This window comes from Pseudopipra pipra, chromosome 8 (assembly GCF_036250125.1).
Source record: "Pseudopipra pipra isolate bDixPip1 chromosome 8, bDixPip1.hap1, whole genome shotgun sequence".
Classification (NCBI taxonomy): domain Eukaryota; kingdom Metazoa; phylum Chordata; class Aves; order Passeriformes; family Pipridae; genus Pseudopipra; species Pseudopipra pipra.
In genome coordinates, this window is record NC_087556.1 from 17,850,273 (window position 1) to 17,874,772 (window position 24,500).

The window sequence follows — 24,500 nt, forward strand, 5'->3', positions numbered from 1 at the left end:
TGTTTGCCTGTCCTCTCCTACCCAGCAGAGCTGGCTGGTGTATTAACTCTTTCATTCCTTCCCCTTCCCTGGTGGGTGGGAAACCTTGAGAGGAGCAAAGTTGGTGTGCACTGGAATTGCAACCCGAATTCACAGATTACATAGGAAATATGTAATTAATTACCGGGAATAATAATGCGTGAAACACTTCCAGGCAATCAACTAAAATTGCTGAGCTGGCACTGCTGAAGGGCTTGATAGGATAAGAAAACGTATTTTGGGCAGGGGATTTAGTAACAGTCTTTAACGAAGAGGGAGAGGCCGAGATTGGAGTTGCACTTATGAAATCCCGACAGAGGGATCATTAACTTTATTTTTAGGTTTGGCTGAATAATCATGAGGTTTGAAGATTTGCCTTTTGTTTCACTTGTTTTAGGAGGGCCTGTGCTGACATACCTGGGATCAAAAGCACACCAATTATCAGAAGCAACACCTCTCTGTCACTTTCGGAGATGTACTTCTGTGAGCAGCTGATGAGCAGGAGCATTTAGTTTACTTTTTCCCACAGCTCAGAGCAGCCACACATCAAATTGGTTGGGCTGGTCATACACCTCCAGGGGGAAGAACACAGCTGCTGGGAGAGCCTCGACCTTCCTCTGGGGTAACCCTCTTCTCCCTCCCTCAATCCTATGCTCTCCCCAGTGCTTCAGTTTGCAGTGCACTGGCTCTGGTCTTCCCACCCAAAGGCCTTCCAGCAGTAGTAGCTGCAGCTGGAAACCAAAGTGTGGGCCTGTTTTGCCAAGGAATTCAGCATGCCAGCTGCAAGGGTCCGATGGTGCCACGCGAGCTGGACCAGGGATACCTGTGTGCTGCAGGTGGCAAAGTTGCCACAAACAAGGCCATCCCCTCTGCCCGCTCGTGCATGGAGCAGGCTGGTGACATGCGGACATGGCCTTATTCGCCACTCTGATTGGATGTTTAAAGGCGTTCGGGTGAGCAGGGAAGCTACTATCAATTAAAGTGAGATTTGGTCAGGGGATTTCCCCCTTCGCCTTTCACTTCCCTCCAGCTGCAAAAGGGGTGGGGAGAGCACAGATGCGCTCTCGCATAAGGAAAATTCCCCTCACTGAGGTTGACGAACCCGCCTGACAGGAGAGTGGCTCCCAGTATTACGTGTTGTGCTGCATGTGTATCCACCAGCCGCAAGGCCCTGGCAAGGGGCCCCGGCATGAATTAACCTGCAGTAACCCCAGGCGCAGGGGCAGCCTTGCCGGGGTGTGCCTGCCTGGCCTGTGCTGGAGTATGAAAGCCATTATAATCCACTCATTCATGGTGCTTAAAGAGCCAGAGTTTTTTTTCCTGCTTCTCCTGGAAGGGAGGAGGGTTTGGAAACAGTAATGCACAGCATTCCCCATTCTGATGGACATTGTGTGCTTTACCAAGCCCAGCCCACCGTGTCATCAGTCCAGCAAGTTTTAAAGTAACATTTATCATTTTTATTATGAACAAATAAAATTTCAGATCAGCACAACCAGATGTCTGTTTCCATATTAGTAGAAATTATTTCAAAAATTTTTTTTTCTTTTCCAGTACACAAAACAGAGATACTACTATGCAGAAATCCCTAAGCTGTGAAAAATCGTATCCTACTCACATTTCAACAGTGACAGAGCTTAGACAATGTGCAGATTCAACCTTCCAATCCTTCCCTGATCATCCAACACTTGGACATCTGCTCTTCACAATACCAGCGGGGCTGGGAATGGTTTTGGAAAACAAACCAGTCCATGCTTCTGCCAGCAGTGGTGTGTGTGGTACTTCCTCTGCTTGGCTGATCAGCAGTGAGCCTCACCACACCTCTGGGAGGCAGGGCATAACTCCCTGTTACAGATAGGGAAACTGAGGCACAGAGAGTTTTTAAGTGACTTTGTCCCAAATCACGCAGTGAACGAGTTGCTAAACTGGAAACAGGTCCCAGATGCTTTAGCTGTGAGGTCCCACTGCTGCATTCTCTGCTTCCACCTTTCACAGACTCATTTAAGCTAAACATACAGACAATGCGTCCAGGATACAAACATGCCACCAAAAATATATATATATATTTATAGGTGTGTATATATATATATATATATCAAACAAAATTCTAATTGAAGTGTTGTATCTGTTTCTTAATCTAACAAAAATTCTAACTCAAATACATTCAAAATCACCTGCACCCACAGTTCAATGTAGGCAATTAAATAATTAAGAAACCCCTCAAATGTTCATAATTCAGGAAAAAAAAATATGGCAAATAGCTGTCAATACTTCTATGTATATTAAAGAAAGATTTAAGGCACCCAGAGATATTTGCCAATCTACCTTTAAAGTGACTGGACAAACACCAGGACTGTTTGGTTACTGCTCCTCAATTTCCACTCTAATACCAGAATCTGGACCCAAATCAGCACTTGAAATTTGAAAGGAACCCTTGATGTCAAGCCCTGCTTCTCTGCTGAGAGGATGTGAAATATTGCAGTATTTCACAGCATGCATCTCTACTGTAGGGTATATCACTCTTAAGGGCACCAGGAGCAAGGAAGTCATTCTCCCCTTCTCCCTTCCCCACACCCCTTTCAAATTACTGACTGCAGCAAATTCATCCTCTCTAGGGACTTCCACGAGTTCAGAGGGGTTTAGTCTAGAGTGAAGTTAGCCCACAATTACAGAGCTAACACTGTTTCTCTCTTTTTGGAAGGCTTTTTCTTTTTTTTTTTTTAATGGAAGGATACAGCTCTAACCACAACCTCCTTTGCCCCAGCTAGCACCCAGGCAGTCAAGAGCCTCAAAGCAGTAAGGACACTGTTTCCTGAAACCAGGAGCTGAAGGACTCTCTGCTCCGTTTCTCCTTGTTCCTCTTGGCTAAAGTCCACATCACTCCAGATGGCTCAAAACCTCGAAGGGTCCCATTGCTGAGCAATAACAAGGTCATGGTGGTGGCAGGGAGGGGAAGGTAAGAAGGACTTATTTTCTGAGTAACAAGTGTGTTCTTGTTAAGGGGAACATCACAGAGCTGTCCTGGCTCCTGGTGAGTTTCACAGCAGCAGAAGGAAGCAAAGCTGCAGAGATTCGCTCCCATGAAGTGTCCCTGGCTGCTACGTGGCAGAGCTGAGGCGAGGAAGTTGGCATTCACTCCATCTCTGCCCTCCCTGGCCTGCCTGAAAAAGGGAGATGCTGCAAACCCCACTCCAATACCACTTCATTCTGGCTACCTCTTGTGCTTTCCTCCAGCTCCGATTGATGCATTTAAGCAACAAAAACAATACTATTGCTACAACTACTACTACTACTAAAAATTAATAATAACAGGGAGAGTTAAGGGGGGAAAAAAGCACATTCAGCCCAGTGAGGGGCTTGAGGCCATGACATCCAGAACCTAACTGACCGCCTGAACTCAAGCTGGTCTCTGAAACTTGCAGGAAACAACACCCACATGGACTTTTTTCCCCAGCACACGCTGCGTGCCCACATCGGCTCAGTGATGTAACTGACCTTTCTACAGGCTCAGCCGCCCTCACTGCCTGTCTCGCTGGCGAGGGAGCAAAGTGCCAAGGTGGCTCGCCAAGGGGGCTGGGAGGCAAGATAAGGAATTAACAAGGAACTGTTTCTGCCTCTCCTTCCCACTCCCTCTGAGCAGCAGGGAATGGCAAACCAACACAGTGGACCCTGGGCTGGAAAGGCCAGAGGTAGCTCACACTGGCAACTTCCTTGAGCCTCCTGTGCCACCTGGCCCCACATTGGTGTTTCTCAGGCACTTGTTGAGTGGAGCCTCCGAGGACACCCTCACTCCTCCCTGCACTTGCAGGTGCTCCCTTGTCCTGTCCCTGTGCCCAGCACAGGATGTGGATCTGCAGGGCAGGCATGCACATCTGCCTGCCACCCAGCAGGGACCCTGTTCCTCCAACACACAAAGCAGCTTAACTCAAGAGGTGGAGCTTTGGTTTACATCCTTCTCCCCCTCTCCATTTTGGCAAAGTCCTATTTGCCAGCAAAAATCTCAGCAGTGGAGATGAACAAAACCACTCCAGGCTGGTGCCACCCCTTGGCAGCCAGTGGCACACCCCTCCATCTGCCCTCCTCTTCACTGCGGCTCTCCAAAAAGGCCATGCAGCCCAGAGCCATGCTCTACCTTCAGACCCTCGTGGCACAGGACACAGTGGGTAGTGCAGGGAGGGAGGCTGTGACACCAGAGGGAGTAGGAATTAAGGCCACCAGCGCTCTCTCTCCAGTGCCCACTGCTGCTACCACATCCCCCACCGCTAGTGAATCTGGCTGGAGCTCTGAAAGAGTTTGGGCACTGTTCTCTCCCCATCCAAAGGGGCTATGTGGTGGGGAGCAGGAGAGAACACTTCCAAAGAGACTTATTGGAAAGAGACAACTCTCTTTCTGATGGCAAGAGAAGGAGATGGGGCTGCTTTTCCCAAGGAGCCATGTTTAGCCATGTCACGTCAGTCAGCAGCCCTTGAGAAAGGAGGAGGGACAGAGGCAGGAATTTTGGGGGGAAGGTGGTGGGGAGAGGGTCACTGACTTTGGCTCTACTCTTCATCTGGCTGGTACAGGCTTCCCTTAACTAAATGGCACATAGCCAGCTGCAATGGGCCTCCCCAGGCCACTTCCTACCAGCTTCTCTGCCAGGGAGAGACTGGGACAATGTAAAGCAGGTTAGAGGGGCTGGAGAGAAAAAACAGAAAGGAAAAGGAGGGAAGGGAAGGGGTGGCCTGGCGTTATAAAGGCAGAGTCCTAGATCTTAAATACATCATGTAAAATACAGTGTGGGAGGGGGGCGTTAAAACTCATTATCTTAAGCAAACTGGTAGCATTATTCAGTAGTTAGTAAACAGAACATTAAACCTTTGTCCAGCGTGTTTGGAGGGGTCAGGAAGGGAGAAAGGGAGAAAAAAGGAGGAAGGAGAGGTGTGGATGTGTGTGTGTGTGTGAAAGGGAGCAGGAACTCAGCCACTCTTGTGACTCCCATCTCCAGTCCGCATTTTCCGAGCCAGAATGACCTCCTTGGAGACCTTCTTGCGATCGCTGGCCAGCCCCAGGAGGCACATGAGGTCGATGAAGGCTGTGGTTAAGTTGAACCGCCAGCCAAACTCACTAGTGGAGTAGTCGTAGGGGAAGGTGTGGTGGTAGTTGTGGAAGCCTTCTCCTGAAAAACACGACCAGGGAGAGGATGTTGCAAAGCTCTAGGTGATGAACCCTTTATCTTGGCCCAAAGCACCACATTCCTGTAACAGGCTGTGGATTGAGTCCAGGCTCCTCTCTCCTCTCAGCCCAATTTTACCTTTCTACAATCTACCCCATCTCATCTGGGCGTGATCCAGCATGCCAGGTCTGTCCCAAATGAGGCAATGACAGTCATAAAGAATTTTTGGTACTTTTGGGAAAAACAAGTCTGTGGCAAGGAACTGAGAAAGGTCTGGCTCCCCGACTGCACCAAAACACCAGAAGAATCCTAGTGGCTTTTTCCCTGCCACCATGAGAAATCTTCTAGAATTGGTTTAGAATCTACCAGCTAGACCAGCAGCAAGTCCTCAGCAAAACAGGCTAATCAATACTCCTCCAACACTGGCAGTCCTAATGCCAAATCCAAAGGGCATTTCCAGATGAGAAAAATGCAGACCCGCTTCTGCTAAGCAAATCTACCCCAGTCAGCCACCACCTGCTCCGGACACTGTCAACACTGGCTTCAGCACTCACCCCGTCAAAGATATTGCCTCGACTCCTGCTCCTACCCCCTGACTCTCTGCAGTTCAAATCCCTCCCTACTAAAAGTCCATGAGCAGATCCTTCAGTGGTAGAAATCAGTGAAGCCCCAGTGACATACAATGATGCAAACCAGCTGAGGATTTGGGCTTGTGAGAACAGATAAGGGCAACTGCTGATCCTGGGATGTACTTTCCTAGGTCTTCAAAACTTCAGGAACACATGAGAGCATCTAGCTTGTCTCATCCTCAAGTAGTCCTGAAATCACCAGGTACCCTGAGAATATGTCAAAATGTGCTTCTGCTGGTTTTCAAGTTGACAAATCTCAGATAGATGTGCAGTGACTGCAGCACACATTTTTCAGTCTGGTGAATGTGGCAGAAAGACCTTGGAGCAGGCTAAATAAAATATTGGCATTCAGATAAGAAGGTGCTAACTGTAGCAGAGTCCTTTCCTGCCTGGAAAGAGTCTGGTGGGAGCTGATAACCCCACTGCCCTTATGTACTCACTGGCCAGCTTGGGAAACACATCCAGATGCAGAGGCTGGAAGGGGAAATGGAGACACCTGGATTCACAGAAATTCCTAGAAGCAGTTGCAACCCCAAGGGGCAGTCCCTGCTCTACAGTCTGCCCACAGCAAAAGACAGAGATGCTGAACATACCTAGGGCCCCCAAGCTGACCAGGGGATTCTCCCGTGGGTTGATGTTCTGATCATACGGCCGGTTGCCAAACATGTGAGCAGCACTGTTCACTAGCCAAGTGGCATTGAGCCCTATGGTGTAGCGCAGGATGGCGGGAATGAAGAAGCTGATGACGATGGATTCATCCCAGAAGTACCAGGGCACTACAGTAGGCAGCGTGAAACACAGCAACACCACTGAGGGCTTGTAGTATCTGGAAAGGAAGGGACCAGGAGAAAGGTGTTCAGTGGCAGAGTGATTCAGTCCTCCATTTGGAGGATTCATGTTCAGCTATATAGGGAAAATCAAATGCAGAAATGCCTCACTCCTGAGCCTTGTATCTTTTGCCCTGGATGCGCAGAAGCCATGCCTGGAGACTCCCAAGTCCTAACATCAGGCAAAAAACTCAAAATAAATCCTGCTCTCCTCACACATGAACAAAACAATGTTCCCATCACCATAACTCTGGACACCAGCTGCTGCTTTTGGCCTCATCTTTCATTTGCTTTTCAGCTAAGTTGTCCCCATAAAGGCAACCCCAGAATACCCAACCTTCCACAGTCCCACAGAAGGTCCATTCTCTGGTTCTGGCCCAGTGCTGAAACTCCTCTTGCAGACTTGGCTCTGCCTATCAATATACCCCACCAACAAGGTACAAGCAAAGGGCATTTGCACCATCAAACAGATGAGCATGTGGGCTCTCTCATACTAGAAGGACAGGAGTAGAGGAAGCTGAACCACTCTGATGACTCAAGAAAAATCAGTCTGGAACTGAACTAGGAACCTCCTGATTTAAGTTGGTTACTATATGGGTTCAGTCTTCCATCCCTGCAGCCCTGGTGATAGGCTTGCCTCCTAGACAGCTGAGAGACACTCCATCCAAGAGGCACCAGTGAATCAATACTCTCCTTCCTGGTTACTGCCCCTCTCACATCTTCATTTTCAACCCTTCTTTCACCACACTGTTTCCAGAAGACTGACAGAAGAGGGGCACAGACATGGCCTGGAAGGTGTACAACACCATCACTAAAGATGGCTTTAGAGGCACCCACGTGTGGGCTCTGGGCCAGCCAAAGCAGCAGCTGGCCTGTGGGGCAAGCAAGAGTGGATGTGCTTCACAGTGGGAAGCTCAGCCCACTGCTGGCAAGATGCTACAGGGTAGGCAGAGAGAGGGGTGTGGGAGGGCTAGTGGTAGCACTAGCTTCTATACTTCCTATAGGACAGGCACAGCTCATTTCTCACAGTTCGTCCCACAGCAAAGCCTTGGGCATCCTGAAGAGTCACATTTCTCACATGATGCCTTCAATCCCCTCATGATCCATCAAAGGCATTTGGGGTCGCCGGCCAATTTGCGGGGTCCATCCCACATGGCTCCGCACCCGGGCTGGCCCCACCGCTCACCTGCGCTGGAACATCACCACTTTGTCAGCCTTTATGTCGCTGAGGTCCAGCTTCTGGCCCTTCTCGATGACATCTGGGTGCTTGCGCACCAGCAGCCACCCAATGTGGGAGAAGAAGAACCCCCGCATGGCATTGTGTGGGTCCGCATCCGTCTCGGAGAACTTGTGATGGACACGGTGGTCTCGGACCCACTCATAGATGTCATTCTGCAAGGCAACAGGAGTGAAAACTTAGGGCCAGGGTTGGAGATGTTCCCTTCAACTTACAAAAAGGCCTAAAACATTTAGATGCCTAAATCCTATTGACCTGAACTCAGTCATGTGGAGTTCAGTTCGTCATGACCAAACTCAGTCAAGACCATAACATCAGTCATATTGTCTTTTGTTAGGGTTTGGGGTTTCTAGCCTTTAAAACAAAGGTTGGGTCTTCTTTGTTCCACCACTCCAACTTTCTCTGAAGCCCTGGTGCTTTGATGGGCTGTCTCATCTCTGCTTTTCAATTGGCTACTTCAGACTTTGGTTTGCACATCACCCACAGCATCACCAGCTCTGATTGATTCCCCACCCCTGCAGCAGCCAGCCCTCATTGGATGGTCAGTGTTCCTCCCTCACATGCTCAGCTCCTGTTGTCTCTTGTCCTTATCCCTACACAGTGCCAGCTGGAACTGATTGACCTGCCCCTTCCCTTCACCTGACATTTTCCATAGGTCATCCTGCCTTGCTTTTCCTGAGATTGCCAAATCAGATGTTTAACTTGGGGATTCTGCCTCTAGTTGGGTTTTCTACCCGCAAGACCTGGCAGCTGCAGCACAGCAAAAGGGGGGTGAGGGTTTTTTTAACCTTTTTTTTTTTTACATTGGAAATCAAACAGTCTTAACATTAAGGCCCCTCTTTAGAAAGAAAACAAACACACCATTTCAATGGCATTTCTCAAAAATACCTCTCTTCAGCCCCATAACTGTTCCATTTAAGCAGCAAAATCAATACAGTTTGGAAAACGTCAACACTGTTATCATTTGTATTAAGAAATGATTGTTTTGGCCAGTTTTAAGAATAGATTTTAGTAAGCCCGTGATCATTCCTTTGTATCAAGATTTAGAGGAGCTTAAAGCCATGTGTTACACCATCCTAGAAAACATGAAACAGAGATACAAGCATGCCTCTATTACCTGTATTACACAAGAGATTCCTTAATCTCTTGAGTACATAGGACTTTTCCTGAAAACACTTTGAAGGTAAGGAAATGGCATAACCATCCCTGTTTCTTGCTTTGAAAGACTAAGGGACTTGTCCACACAGGGAGCCGGTGAAGAAACACAACTCTGGTAGCAGAAACACAACTCCTCAAATCCCCCTCAAATGTTGTAATCACTCCTCCTTCAACTGAGATAAAATGATTTACCTGCAGGCCATGCAAGAAAGCAGTGATAGACATGGGCCAGGATTAAACTCTCACTTGTTTCCAAATACTGGGAACTACTGTCTTCTTTCCAGCCAAATCCACCTCTAAGTATCACCAGCCCTCACTGGTGTTAGCCAGAGCTTGGTCATTCAGTGTTCCCCCAGAAGAGGGTGGCCCAGCTGCCCTCCTTATCTAGTAAGCAGACAAACTCAACTAATACCTATGCTGGAAGTGTTTCACCTGTGACCAAAAAGTCTCTTTCACATTCCAGACCCTACAGAGCATCACATAACATGAGAAAGCCCAGCCTGAAAATTGACAGACAACTTGGGTTTGCACATACGGGAAGGTTTTCCCCATCTTGCTGGAGGCAGGAGGCACAAATTTGGAAAGAGATCATGTACCACAGCTGGAGCACAGTTTCACCTCATCCACCACAAATCAGGAGTCTCAAAGCTGAAAAATCAGTATCTTGACCCAAACTCTGGCACATTAACTTTTCTACAGATATTATTTTGGAATCACCTCTAACTGCAACCTGATCAAAAATTATGACTTTCTGAGAACAGCAAACAAGCCAAGGAGAATGCCTTCTTCCTTGGGAGTTTCCAGCTACAGGCTATAACCAGGAGAACTTTTGCTGTGCAGCTGCCAGGTCTTGTGGATAGAAAACCCAACTAGAGGCAGAATCCCCAAAATCTCTGAAATTACAAGCCACAGGTCTCTGAGCAGCCAACAGGTCTGGAGGACCTAAGATAAGATAGTCTATAGAGTTCCCTGACCTAAAAAGTTACTGATCTTCTCTTCTGCCACTAATAGGAGTGAGATAAATTCAACATAAACCTTCTCTTGATCTCACTGAAAGTAACTATTAAAAAAAATCCATGGGGAACGGTACTGAATTTTCAATAAAACTTTGGATTAGATCCTATTGAAGCTGAAATATTTGTCTGTCTCTCATCTTTGTCTATTCCTATCCCCTACAGCAATAGCTCAGCAAATTCTTTCCCCCTCTGCCCTATAACCCTGTGAAAGATGGTCTTTGTACAGGACTAGCCAATACACAGCAACCCATCCCGTTGCCTTGCTGAGTGCTGGACCACTAGCTGGAATGAGCAGCTTGGTCCTTCCTCTTCCGCATGAAAGACTCTGGTTTGATACTAACAGAGAAGAAGAAACTCAGTGGTGTTTTAGGAAGTTTTTCAAGGTAAAAAAAAAACATCCCCACCCTGTTCTCATTACATGTAATGAAGTTATATCCTCTGGAGTATTACTTAAGGGCAGAGCATTTATACTTTTCTGTTCACCTTCTTCTAGCAGAAAGTGCTGCATTCTGCCACCCTCCCGAGTACTTCCCACAGACAATCAAGCCTGTATGAAGTCCTTTCAGTACAGTTGGAGGATGGAATGTTGTTAGGGCTGCCTCACAGCTGCAAACCTGAGAGACCACCAGGATTTTCTCTGGCATGCCAATCTGGGTTTTCACTCTGACTTCTACGGATTTCCAGTTTTGTTTGCTTTGTGGACTGTGAAGTGCCCTCACAGTGGTTAAGCAATATCCTCAGGTTATTGCTCTCTGATAGGCAAGGCAATATCCCAAGGTGCTTAACAGCTGCCTGCAGTCACTTGTGCCACTCTGAATGGGCCCAACCCTTCTCTCCTTAAAATATCACTGACGTGGGACAACTCTCTGGAAGCCAGTGGTGTGACTTATAACATGATTATTCCTAAATATCACTCTTCTGAATCAGAGGAACATCCCCCTAAACTGCATAATCTCAACAAGTTCTTAGTCTTCATGCAGCACTGAATTTTACAGCCTGGCTCCCTGGGCTTTGCAGATGTTTTCCCCCTTTTCAGCCACACATCAAGAGGAGAGTGAGGCAACACCAGGAGAACACTTGGTGCAAGCACAGGGAGACCACACCTTGAGGGAAAGGTACATTCCTGCTTTGGAGAGCTTTCCTATCCCTAGTCTTGGCCAATAGTCCTCTCCCCACTGGGTTCATCTCAGAGTCAAGATCTGATAGGACAAGGTAAAGACAATGAGACAGACTCTAGCACTGCAGCATTAGATGGAAAGGGCAGGCTTTTTCCTAACAGGAGGTGGGAGGAGAGAGGAACCTCTTAATCAGATTGTGTCCCATATCTGAGACAGAAATTCATGGGAGCACTTCCTTCTGACGACCAGTGGCACACTGAGGAAGTTCTTACCTGGAAGGCCATGGAGTTTGCAATAGTCAGGAAGATCCGCAGGGGCAGTGTGGCTTTGTAGGACCGATGACTCCAGAGGCGGTGAGATCCAGCTGTGATTCCCAGAGCACTCAGCAGGAAACACAGAAAGGCTAGAGAGGAAAAGAAAGTATTGGAGCAGTTAGAGCAAATCACCCTTCAGCAAAGTTTCAGACAGAGCAACACAAAGGCAGGCCCAGGCCCGTTCCTCAAAGCTGTATAAACAAGAGAGGAATTCATGGAAAGCACAGATTGGGTCTATAAAACTCAATGTGAGAATGCCCAAGCTAACACAGATATCCTAAACAGTGTGGGGCAAATCACTTCACTTCTTCATCTCTGACATGCAAGGAGGCTCCCCCTTAGAAGCCTTGACACAAGGGTTGGTTCTTCAGCAGAGTGCCATCTGTCAGGGGGCAGGATAGTCAAAATTGTATAAAGTAGCTGCTTCCATAAAGCCCTGTGGTAAAAACGCTGCAGTCTACGAGGGAATAACTTCCCCTTTCCTCTCACCCTAATCCAGACTCTTATTTTCCTGTCTCACCACTCCTCAGTAAATCTCTTTTACATTATTTTCACCTAGAAATGGTAGATGATCTTACCATTCTTCAGGGGGACAGCTCAAGCCCAGGTTTAGGCTTCTCTTCTACTCCCTTTCTGAGCAAAAGCTGGCTAGGAAAAGATCTAACCTAGCATCTCAGTAAAACCTGGGCTTCACCTTCAGCTCCACCACTGACTTAAAATCTGCCCAGAGGCTCCCATTCCCAGGGCCTTTTTAATTCCCCCCCTCAAGTCCTGGAGCTTTTACAGAAGGAAACTCCAAGGCCAACTACTCATTGCAAATCGTGCCTGTGGCAGAGGCAGACATTGCTGGGCTCAGCTGAGCTTTGAGACTGCTTCATGTGTTCCCTCTCCATACAGGGCAGAAGGAATTCCTTGCCTCTCTGGCAGCTAGTAAAAAACCACAGCCCTCTCCCAATATGTCGTGTGTTCATATCTGCCCTGATCTGTGTGTTCCTGCTTGTCCTCCTGGAACCTCCAACATCTGATCCTAGAACTAAAATGGAGAAAAGGCCACTAGGAAGCTAGGGTAAGAAGAAAATTGGTTCTGAAAATTAACTCTTCCTCTAGGAAGGAAGGGTCAGGAAGTCTGGCAGAAAGAGAGCAATCAACAGGCGGTTTGCCCTGCAGGCTCAGACACAAAGAAGGAAGGGTGAGCATCTGTGAAAAGGTTAATTGATCCACCTTCAGTCCCCTGTGGGAAGAGATGCCTTCTTACCAGTTCCCCAGGGGAAACTCTTTCCTTGGTATAAACCTGCAGATTTCAGCCAATTGCGTCAATCATGAAAAGAGCTCCTTATTCTTACACGAAAGCCCATGGATAGGAATTGCTGGTATGCTTGACAATACCATTCAGTCCTACCAAATGGCTCTAATCAAGCTTATTTTGAACCGGAAAACTAGATACTCTGCCAGAAACTTGTCTGGAATCAGAGATCTGAGACATGTGCAAGGCTCTGCCCTGTTCTTTCCTTCAAAGTAATCCAGGCTATTTCCTATCATCTCCTGCTCCCTCTTCCTTCTGTCACCTCCTTTTTGTTTTTCTACATTCCCAGCCTAATCTCTCATCCCCTAAAAGCCTGCCTCAGCTGATTTAACTTCCTCTTCTGTCCCCTTAAACTTGCCCAAACCCTTTTCACTTCCATCCCGCTGCACCACCTTCCCCTGCACCACCTTCCCTGTCTGCTAATCTGACTGTGACTCCCCATCTTCATCTTCTCCCATGGTTTCCCTGCCTGCAGTGCAAGCCTTGAACCAGCACCCCTCTGCCTCATGTCTCCCAGCACCTCTGCAGTCTCTCAGAAGAGCCAAGCAGTCACTGGTCATAGATGATTTACAGGGCATGAAGAGGGATTAAAATGCATGCAAATGCAGAAGGATCCAGCCTTTGCAAGACACAACAGAGCTGAGCAAAGCTCACAAAGTTGTCCAAACCTGGAAGGGGAAAAGGGAAGGATGCTGAAACAGGGCATCTGGTTCAGGTCTCCCTTTGGCCTTGCTCATAAGACCTTGAAGGTCTTACCCAGTTCCAGGATGCTGACTTGAAAGTTATGAACCAAATCATGGCCAGTTACCTGTTAATTTTATTTAAGACTCATTGTAAATCAGTCCCTATCACCACAGATAGCACCAGACAGAGAGTCCACAATAAACATCACCTTGCAATGGATGTGTGGGGGCAGCTTGCTAGGGAAAGAGCCCATCTGTCCAGGCAAGCAGGCCCCATGGATTAGTGGTGCACTGGGGACAGAAATGCGATCTTTCATGATCTTCAATAGCACAAGAAAGTAAATGCAAGGTTAGGTGAGTAGAGGCCCTATTGATAACCCTGACTTTTCAGCTTTCCCTGCCTAGCAAACCCTCACATGCTGACTGGGAATTTTTTTGGTAAAAGAGGCCTCTGGAAAGATGACTCTGGCTGAGGACTGTTGTATTTAAGCTTTGCAGGAAGGAAGCTCATTTGTATCTCTTTTATACAAGCAGTTCTCAGAATTTGCTTGTGGATATCCCTGCTGGGAGAAGATGACATCAGCAACAAAGATGTTATCAGCAAGCACAAGGAATCACCAAAGAGATGTGGGGACACCAGCAGACCCAAAACCCAGACAACCCAGTACTTGCTTTTGGGTAGCCTTGCCTGGAAGCTTCTGTCAAAAATTTCAAAGAGTACCCACTGCTTTCAGGTGCTCTGGTATAGGACAGTCCCAGCCTTCATCCAAAGCCCATGTGCCTCAGCGGCTCATGTTGACTTCTCTTGGAGCTACGTCCCAGGTTGCTACAAAGGTCACAACTCTCCAATTATAATCCTCTGATGTCTGGTGTCTTGCCCATATACAGAAGCTGTAGTTTATCTAAGGGTCAGACACTTTCTGTGGGAAAGGAGCTGATTCTGTTTATGCATACATGGCACCAGCCCCACAGAGACCCAAACCCTACTTGGAGACAATTAGCTCCATCAGCCATCCCTAGGAGTTGTTGTGACAATAACAGGATATAGACAGTAAGATTGAAAAGCCTTGTGGAATACAGAAGAATTCAGCACCCTAATGATTCAGAGGGTTCATCCCTGCAAACAGGTACAGTGATGACTGTTGCATAGTCAGGGAATCAACATCTCACAGGGAAAAAGAAAAACTCCTCCAAGATCATCCACTAGGAATTCAATTGGAAAGATAGTAGAGAAGGTGAAATAAAATAGCACAAATTTTCAGCACAGCTGCCCTGTGATGCTGCCCCAGACTGAAGGACTTAGGGAGTCCTTCAGCTGAGGATTCAAAGTCATCTTCCACACCATGCTTTGAACTCACAGGTGATATTCCCAGTGACCCATTCAATTGGAATACAAAGAATTATGACCACTGGCAGTAATAAGCACTCAGTGCTACAAAAATTAAACACAAAACATTCCAGATTCAGTCATGTCTATGACTCACTAGCCTTTACCTCTTTAAGGCCCAAATTCAGACCCTAGGTTATGATGAGAAGCCAGGAATGTGCTAAAAGCATTGTCACTTGCAGTCAACACCAATGATGTTTACATGAAGAGGTGTTCCTGCACAAGCAGGTATCCTTGGGCTCCTTGCTGTTCAGTTCCTGCTAGGCAGGTGAGTCCTGCTATCCTCAGGAGGAAGATGCCAGGAGCAATGAAACATGCAGGCTGTGTAAGGGGAACAGTGTTTAGGAGGAGCAGTAGGAGCTGCTGTCACTGAAACCTAACTTCCCTGCCACACTTGGAGGAGAAGCACGCCACCTGCTAGTTAAGCCTTGGAGAGAACACTAAGCGGAAAGGTGTTGCCAGCAGTAGTCTTGATGGGAAAGTATCAAAAAAACTGTAAACACTTTCCTGGACACATTCCTGGGGGTAGTATTGGCTGAGATTTTCAGGGTGTCAGAATTGCCCAAATTACCCAGCAAGATTCACCTTGGTCCAAAGATGATACAGCAGCAACAAAAAATGGTATCAACCTATGTTTCTAGCACTGCTGGCACTTCAGGGAACTGAGGGGTTGGCAGAGCACCATGTCGAGAGGAACCATCACTGTTTTACAGACACTGTTTGCCAGGCCAACAGGGGTTAAAACAAATGTTGTCAGTCTGCTGCACCCAAGGGCTAAGAAGACTACCCACAAATCACATTTCCAAGGGAGGATCTGAGCAATTAGAGAAGAAACTGTCAGTCACCTCTCCATCCTGCCCTTTCAGACTCAGTCTCTTTGCCATTTGGTAAATGATGTAAAATCTGCCCATGATCCTTGAAAAGACTGCACAAGACTTTAACAAGTGCAGTGGAGAAGGCAATATATAAAAGGGAACCTAGCTAGAAAGCCAGTGCTGAAAAAGCTCAGAGAGCTCTTGATATGGTGAGCTCTCACCTGATCAACAACCCGAGCTCGTTCTGGGAAGCTCTGTACCAGAAAGAGATCAGGGGATACAATGCACACAGCAACGCAGAACAGCAAACAATGATGAAGGCAGGGCTGGGGAGCTTGAGAGACAAAGAGGAATTAGCACATAGGGAAATGAAAACAAAAGAGAACAGTCACCAATATAACTGGTTTCAGAGGGACAGGAACATCAAGGAGATGGTGGCCTGGATGAAGTGGGTATAAGCAGGGGATTTCTCCTTAGAATATAGAAGGTAGATGAGCTACCAGGCACCACAGCTGCCTGTTGCATCAAACAGAGAACATCTGGGGCCATGTTAAATTTGTATTATATGTACACAGCCTAAGGAAGGAGTGATCTGAAAAACAAACAAAGAAACAAGCAAAGACCCCAGCAGCTCCAGAGCTACCACTGGTAGAGGTGCTCTGCCATGAGACCATGGTGTACTGCCAGGAGCAACATAAGTCTCTGCTGTGCTATCCTTGTGTGCAAAATGGGAACTATAGTCCCCTCCTTGGTACCAGAAGGTGCTGGGAAAATAACAGCAAGTCACTGACATGACAGCCACAGATGCCTTTTATATGCTAAAGAAAGATATGAGCTGAGAAAAGGGCAATGCAGGGAGCAAAGAGCCTTGTGGAGAAGGCAGACCTGTAGAGGATCCCAGTTTCAGACAGCATTGGAGAAGAATGGACTATAGGGGAACCTCGACTCAGCTGCAAGGTACCATGAAGGGTGGTCCTTTCCCAGAACAGTGGTGCAGGACAGGAAGCTTTGTGCAGCTACTCCAGCTTTGGTAAGGCAGGATGCACCTTCTGCCAGTCCAGAACATTGCAGTTCCTTCAAGTCCACTGTCCTTCTCCCATTCCCACAGCATGTCACTCCAGAAGACACCAAGGAATCTCACAGTGCCTCACAGTGGCAGGAGATTAACTGACACTTAACATCAGAGTTGACTGAGCAAAGAGAGCAGGAAGGACTGACATCAGATAAAAAATTAGGAAGATTCACATGAAATGCTATGGGATGCCATACAGACATCCCAAAGAGGCATGTGGTTGCCTCAGAGACCATTTTGGGGTAGGCTGGGACTTAGCAGAATGCAAAACAGCATTAACCTTCTGGATGAAGATGCTCAAGCCCACTTAAGTGACCCAAGGGAACTCAAGGGACGAGAGTTAGATGGATTTGGAAATCATAGTGCATCTCAGCAGCTTGAAATGAAACCAGTAAACTCACTTTTTCCTTCCTGCTTGTCCCAATGCTCCAATGCCCTGAGTGTATTTGACTGGGGTTGGAAGACCAAGGCTGACAGCTCAGAGAGTGAGAGAAGCCAGCAGTTCTTGCCTAGCCTGTGGCTGAGAGTTCAGGGATGGGACACACAGAACAGGACCAAGAGCCCTGAAATGTTCCTCCAAGGTTGTTCTGAGGCTGCATGTTCTGCCCAACCCCGCCAGTCCAGGTACAAATGCAGCCTGTCAGGTTTTCACAAGGGAAAGGCCCAGCATTTTCACAATGCCCCCCTGAAAGGCCATGCTGGCTGCACAGGGAACACATCCAGTGCCTCTGCTTTTGCAAATGCTGTAGCCAAACTCTGACTGTGGCCTCCAGTGATGTTCATCCCCCCCAGGCCTCTGCCTGTGAGAGGCTGATAAGGTTCAGGAGGAAGAGTCAGGAAGACATCCAGGAAGCCATCTCCTTCCCTGTTCAGTTGTAATGCTCATTGCACACAACCACAAGAGGACCCTCTTTGAGAGCATGGTAGACCAGGTGGATCACACCAGGTCCCATCCACAGCCAGGCTGGTCAGGAAGCTGCTCCCAGCTGAGCACTTTGCAGGAGTACCACTGAAAACAAAAGCCACGTCAGCAGGTCTCAAATTAGACTGTTGCTTTTCGTTCCAGGATGCTGTATTTCACAGGGAGGCAAGGGGCTGGATGCAATCTCTCAACTTCCCCACTGGGAGCTGTTTGGCTTCTGGACTCCTCCAGGGGTCCACACAAAGGCTCGTGGAAAGCTTGGCTCCCCTGCAGTGTGGGCCCCAAGCCCAGATGTCTTTCAAGCAGTCAGTGGAGAAGTTTGGTTCCTACCCAGGGTAAGGTCTCTGAGAAAGTGGAGCTTTGCCTAGCTACCTTCTGCTGGGTTGTGCTTTCCACTGGAATTTGCTGCCTGGAGAGATGCTTATTTATTTTTTGAAAGTTGTCAAACTTAGTTCCGGGATGATGGCGGCTAATCTGTGCTTTTTTAAGAATGATAAAAGATCTGAGCTTCAGACTTAATTCTTGACTTTTATCTTTGGCACAATTGTATTCTTTCTCTTTCCCCTCACACACATATGACAGCTCTGCAGGATTTACCCTCCCCTGGTACGGATGGGAATGGTTGTCATTTCTGGGCAGTCTCATGGCTAGTGGTGCCCTATACCTTGTCTCCCCAGCTACCCCTTAAAGTGCTCTTGCTAGAATCTTTCTTCCTAACTTTCTGGGATTATTATAGTATTCCATCAAACATTTTCTGTGCTTCACCCTGGAAGTGGTTGCACATTCAGGTGTGGGCTACTTCCAAGCCTAATGTCTGTGAATCAGGTCTGTTCTTTGAGAAGCCAAGACAAATCCCTGCCAAATCCCTCCCTCTCATGTACAACCTTACAAGAGAGACTAGCAAGCCCTTCCACATCTTGCTACAAAGCTGGCTGAATAGCTTCTTCTAACAGAAGACCTCTGCTTCCTTCTTTCTCATCCCCAAGTCTGTGGGCCTGGAGGAAAGAAATAATGCCACCCAATGGATTTGGGGTTTGTGGATGCCAAGAAACAGATAGAGGAATGTGCTTACCCCATGCCAATGTCTGGATCTTTGCAGATGGTATCAGCGTCAACGCGAATATTGCCCCCAGGTGCAGCAGGCTCATGAGGATGATATTCCTCCAGACGTATCGCAGGGGGGGCTTGGGGCCCTCTTTCTCCCGGTAGGTCTCATCAAAGAGGTCATCTATCATGCCCCGATCTCCTGCCAAGTCCTCATGGTTGAGTAAGTTCTTCTCCACAACGGCATTCCCATTCCTGGTCACCCGGGAGGTTACAGTGCCAACAGCAGTGGTGCTGGAAGTGGAGGAGAACTCCTTGGAGAGGTGACAGTACATATTTTCAAGAAAGGAAAAAGAGGAAACAAAACAAGAAGTTGGTGGTTACCAATGCAAGAAAGAGAGACACAAGCATCTAGGCTGGCAGTGTGAAGACATAGCTGGTAGTTTCCCTGGAAAGCTGCATTCTTCCAGCTGAGCCCTTGGCACCAAGAAGGCCCTGCTCTGGCCACAGGGGGTCATGGCCTGAGAGGACGGGGGCTTGGTCTTTCTGGGGAGAGGATGTGAATGACAGATAGGGTGCAGAAAGTAAAGAAAAACACTTGAAAGCCAGTCTCTTTTCCACCAGTGGCTTTGGTAAGATCATTTGCAGACTGCAAGGATTTTCACTTTCTTTCAGTTTGATTAGTGGGTGTTTTCAGGTGGGTTTGTGGTCTGGGCTTGTGCATAAGCAGATAACAATAAAGGAAATCTTGTGAATGAACAAAGAGATGGGAGAGAAATATGGTCAGAAACAGTTTTATAATAAATCATTTGGCTGCTCAATATCCTGCCTCTTTGGGTCACCCTGCTAGGGATCATGAAGGGAACATCAGGAAGACCCACAGGAGGATTCTTCTGGGGTGCCTCTTTATCTTCCCTGCCTCACCTTCCAGGCTGGGACGTGGCAAGGCCTTGGAGATCAGTGGATGGAAGCAGTCAGGTGAGGTGCTTCCAGTTAGACCTATAACTCCTTATCCCATGCCTGCTGCTAAGCCTCTTATCCTCTCCCACTTCCCACCTACAGGCAAACTGAGGCACAGGAAGACAATCCTCTGAGCCATCAGCATGCAGAGAGGAAGTTTTAAGCAGCAAGTTGGCTCAGCTCAGCTCCTGGCTTCCTTCTGTAACTGTGACACAACATTCCCTTTGCACACGCTTGTTTGCCCTGGCTGAGTGACAGCCTGCCGGATCAGGCATGCATGACGAAAGGAGCAGGCAGGACTGACCCTAATGAGACAGGTCACTGAACTCTGAATCACCAATTCCCATCTCCATCATGACAGCCGCATGCTTGCTGGTACTCGCAGCCCTTTGTCAGGCCTGAGCCCAGGTGCCCCACAGGGCTCAACTCTGGGGGTGCCAAGCACGTGGGATGCAAGTGGTGTGTCCCTCACACATCGCCCCCATCCCCTTGCCTCCCGGGAACCTGCCTGAGAGACACATCCCTCTGCTGCCTGCACTGCTGCCTCCAAGTGTGAAGGGGCACTAAAGGTCAGCCAGCAGGAATAGGAAAGCTGAGACTGCAGGAGGGAACATGGTCAAGCTGGGAAAGCTTTTCCAATAGAAATCTATCCTGAATTAACAGCAGATTCTCACCTAGGTACCCTGGATTTGTAGAAGACCACCATTCTGCCATAGCCTAGTTTCCCGAGGGAGGCATTAAAATCAGGCCAGGCAGCTTACGTGGCCACCCCAACTCCTCCCTTTCCCAAGGGTAGAAACTAGAGGGTTACAGACATACCTTCCGATGGGGAGGAGCTGGCAAGGCTGACAGATTCCCCACATTTGGGAAGCAAAATGATCCCTATAGAGGGAGCACTTTAAGTTTTTCCTTCTGGAATCAAAGGTTAGAAAGGAAAAAAACCTGGACACAAAGTATCCTGCTGCTTTCACTGAACCCAGGCAAGCTGCTGAACTTGGGACCTGCTCCTCTGCATCCTGTCTATAGGCTGTCTCTGCCTGCTTTCCTACTTAATATTTTGAGGTATGATACTCTCAGATACCGGACAATTTAGAGAGCCAAAAAAGAGCCATGAGAAATGGCTTCTAACCCACAGATTAGGCAAGGAAAAGTCCTGCTCATTCCAAAGTGTTAAGATACTCTCATCTGGCATTTTGGCAGAAAGGTACAATTTTCTTTCTTGGCTGCAAGATAATCTACCAAAAAGACCTAAGACTTGTCTATGCAAGAAAAATTCCCAACAGAGATTTAGTGGTATAATTAGACGGGTAACACTCCCCATATGGACATGCTGCTTCCAGAGTAAGAATGTGGGGTTGGAGCTGCATTTTTCTCATCCATGATAGCTCATGTCACTGTCAAAGTTACACAGGGGCAGAGTAGGAGGAGGGAGAGTGCAAAGAAAACAGCAGAGAGGAAAAAAATCTCTTCTTCCAGAGTTGTAGTAGCCACATGAGGAATTTTACCAGCATACCTATGCTGCTGGAATTACACTGGTATAATGAAACTGGTGATTTCTCACATGTAAACTAACCTTGAAACAGAAGGGCCATAAAGTAGCTGTGAAACAGCTCCACCGTTACAGACTTGGTGGGAGGAGCATGGGGGGATGAGGGAGGGTGAGGGCAGCTATTTAGGTAGAAACGGGGGAAATGAAGAGGAAAGAAAGTTTTTATCCCCTTATGGCCATAGTGGCTCCTGTGGCTCCTGCCGAGGCAAATGGAATGGAGACTGATCTGGGCTCTAGGGCTGAGAGAGGGAGGAGACCAGCTAAATCATTTTCATGAGCTCTCCCTCATTTCTGAGTGACTTTGCAGCTCTCATCTGCAGAACAGATGTGTTCCCCCATCTACACCCCCACACCCCAGCACTGAACATGCCATAGGTAATCCTGGCACCCAGCCAGCTTATACAACCAACTGCAGCTCAAAGGCTCCACACTGGGTACAGCATAGGGGCCCCAGGGCATTGAATCTTGGGTCCAGTATATTTGAATATGCCCAACATGACCCAAGGACAGGATTCTTTCCAGCCTCCAGGATATGACCCAAAATACATGCCAAAACCATGAAACATGGTCTGACCACACTGCCCTTGACATCCACTTTGGGAGTGGAGAGGAGTAAAGTTCCTTACATCACAGCATCCCTGGAAGGTCATGGCACCTACACAAAAGGACCAGGGGAGACCTTGCGTGCTGGCAAAAGGGAAAGAGCAGGGCTGTGATTTACCTCCACTTCTCAGCATTGGCAGAAGGGGGAAGGATAAAAAGGTAAGCACAGAAACACCAGAATCAAGGCCTTGCTTCCCCTTGGGCAAAGGGTGACTGCCGGAGGGAGCAAAAATAAAAATTAAATTCTTTAAAGATCCAACAGCTCTATGCATCATCCTGGTGTCAGGCTGTTATTCAGATCTTCTTCTGCCAAAAATGGGCAGTCTCCCCATTGTATGCTTGCTTGGCTCAGGCAATGCAGACACAGTCATTCATTTCATCTGGGCAGCCAGCTGCTTTCACCTTGCGTCTGTCCTAGAGACGCTCCCTGCTGCAATATTGGGCTTTAAAATGCTGTGAGTGAAACCCCTTTCTTATTAAAAAGAAAATTAATTAAGAAAACAAAAAAAATTACAGTCCTATAATTACCAAAACCCCCACGACCTCTTGGCACAAAAGACTCTTGAGCAGCCCTTACAATCCTGCTTCGATGAGTGTTTTCAAGATAAACCTGTATTTTTTGCTCAGTCTACCCGAGGGCACAGGATCCAGGGAGACAATCTCAGAGGCGGATGTCTCTGCTTCACCCGTGGGCTCCCCGTGAGGCTTGGGTGATGCCTTAAGTTAGCCCTGAATACCTTCCCCTCGCGACTGAGAAGCGATGCAGAGGGGACACACGCGCACACGTGTGCAGACGTGTGTGTGTGCACGCACAGACACGCGTGGGTGCCCTGGCCGTTTTTCCCAAGACGGCAGCAGCGCAGCGCTGCCGGAGCCGCGGAGACGAAGGAGGAAGGGGCGAAGGGAAGACAAAGCACCCGCACCCCCGGTGCCCCGCTTACCTCCTCCTGCAGCAAGTGCGCAGGCATGGGGCGGCCCTGTCTCTGCTCCTCGGCAGCGGTTCGCGAGCGCGGCTCCCCGGCGGTGGCGGCGGCGGGAGGCTGCCTCTTGTCGGCTCCTCGCCCGGCGAGCTGTGCGGCTCGGGGAGGCGGGTGCGGAGGTATTTAAGCGGGGCTGCTGGCTCGGCGGCTGGCGGGGCTGGGCTCTGCGCGCCCCGGCCTCTCGGTGACCCCCTGCCCGGGATGGGATGCGCGGGGTCAGCGCGGAGGGCGGCGAGTCGCGGCGGGGACCCGGCTCTCGGCGTGCCCGGGGGGGGAGGCGGGGCGGAGCCGGCCCGGGGGCGGGAGGGAGGAAGGATGCTGAGGAAGAGGAGGATGACGAGGGCCAGGCTCTCTCATGATGCCTGGCTGCTTTTTTCTTTTTTTTCTTTCCTTTTTTTTTTTTTTTTTTCCCTTCCTCCCCCTCGCGAGCTGATTGGTTGCGGGAAATTTGGTGCCACCTCGGCTTGTCCTCGCCATTGGCTGCCCGCAATCTGCTGTTCGCTCCCCGCGGCGCGCACTCTGCGCGCTCCGCTCCGCGCACGGCCCCGTGCCCCGCTCCGCGCCCGCCGCGGGGAGCGCCCGGGGTGCTGCGGCCCCCGAGCCCCCTTCCGCCGTCCTGGGGGCTGCCTCTAATGGAATAACAGGCGCCCGAGGGCTGAGGGATGTCAGGGAGCGGCGGAGTCGCCCCGCGCCCCTTCACCAGCTGGCCGCGACTGGGGAAGAAGGGGCTTCAGTACGAAACATCTGCTGTGTATTGGGGGTCTGTCTGGGAGCATTCTGCACGTATATGTGTGTATATAAATCATACGTTTCTGCAAAGAAAAGCACCCCACAACTTATATCCGAATAATCATGTATATCTGTGTAAGTGTTTATCCTGATATCCAAAAACGGTCTGGGAAAAGTTGGTTGTAACGTTTTAAAAAGAATCCTGTCCGTTGTCCCCCAGAAAACAGTGCCTTCAGCAGAGGATGGAAGGAAAAAGGAGCAACTCAGTTTGCCATCAGCTATTTTCCATAAAAACCTCCTCACTAGCCAGTAATGCTAGCAATATCCAAACCCTATCCAAAATCCAAGCTCTATTCAAAATTCAAGCTCTATCCCACAGAGACCTTCACTGCTAAAAGTGAAAAAGAGGGCCCTTATAAATCAGATCTTGCCGGTGGTGGCAGAGCATGGAGGCAGCCCTCCTAACTCCACCATGTGATCATCGCGACAGGCACCCTCAGCCATTTAGCACCAAGGCTGAGGGTACCCTAATGCCATCACCCTGGCCAGAACCTGTTGTAGCTCCTTCCCACACCCAGTAGCATGTCCCATGTTCAGTCTCAGCCCCCCGCTGACACGTGAGTCGTTTTGGGGGTGGAACAGGGATGTGAAAAGCTATTTTGAAGTGTGCCCATATCCCCTGACACATATCCTGTCCAGCAGCCCTCCTGTAGTGATGGAACTAATCACACGAAGTACAGACAAATAACCAAGATCTTGCAGCAGAGTCCATCCGTGGGCTGATCCTGCTCAGACATAGGGTGGCTGATTCAGTGGCAGCTGTCAAAAGTGAGCTGCATTGTAATCACTGGAAGGGAAAAGTGACAATGAAAAATAACAGTAGCGCCTTTGTTCTCCAGATTTAGAGGTGTTCAGAAAAGGGGGAAAGTATGTCTCTCCTTTTTCATTTCACTGTGATGGATGAACAGGTCTGTGAGGAGTATGTAT

General features: G+C 48.6%; 1 protein-coding gene across 1 annotated transcript; it reads right to left on the bottom strand.

The window, feature by feature from the left end:
- Positions 1-1,452: 1,452 nt before the first annotated feature.
- Positions 1,453-23,113, bottom strand: SCD (stearoyl-CoA desaturase). Its single transcript, XM_064662743.1, has 6 exons — positions 22,746-23,113; positions 18,721-19,006; positions 11,425-11,555; positions 7,810-8,015; positions 6,390-6,622; positions 1,453-5,170 (listed from the first exon to the last, which is right to left on the bottom strand). The coding sequence occupies exons 1-6, from the start codon at positions 22,770-22,772 to the stop codon at positions 4,971-4,973; spliced, it is 1,083 nt and encodes a 360-aa protein (XP_064518813.1). The 5' UTR covers positions 22,773-23,113; the 3' UTR covers positions 1,453-4,970.
- Between the last annotated feature and the right edge of the window lie 1,387 nt (positions 23,114-24,500).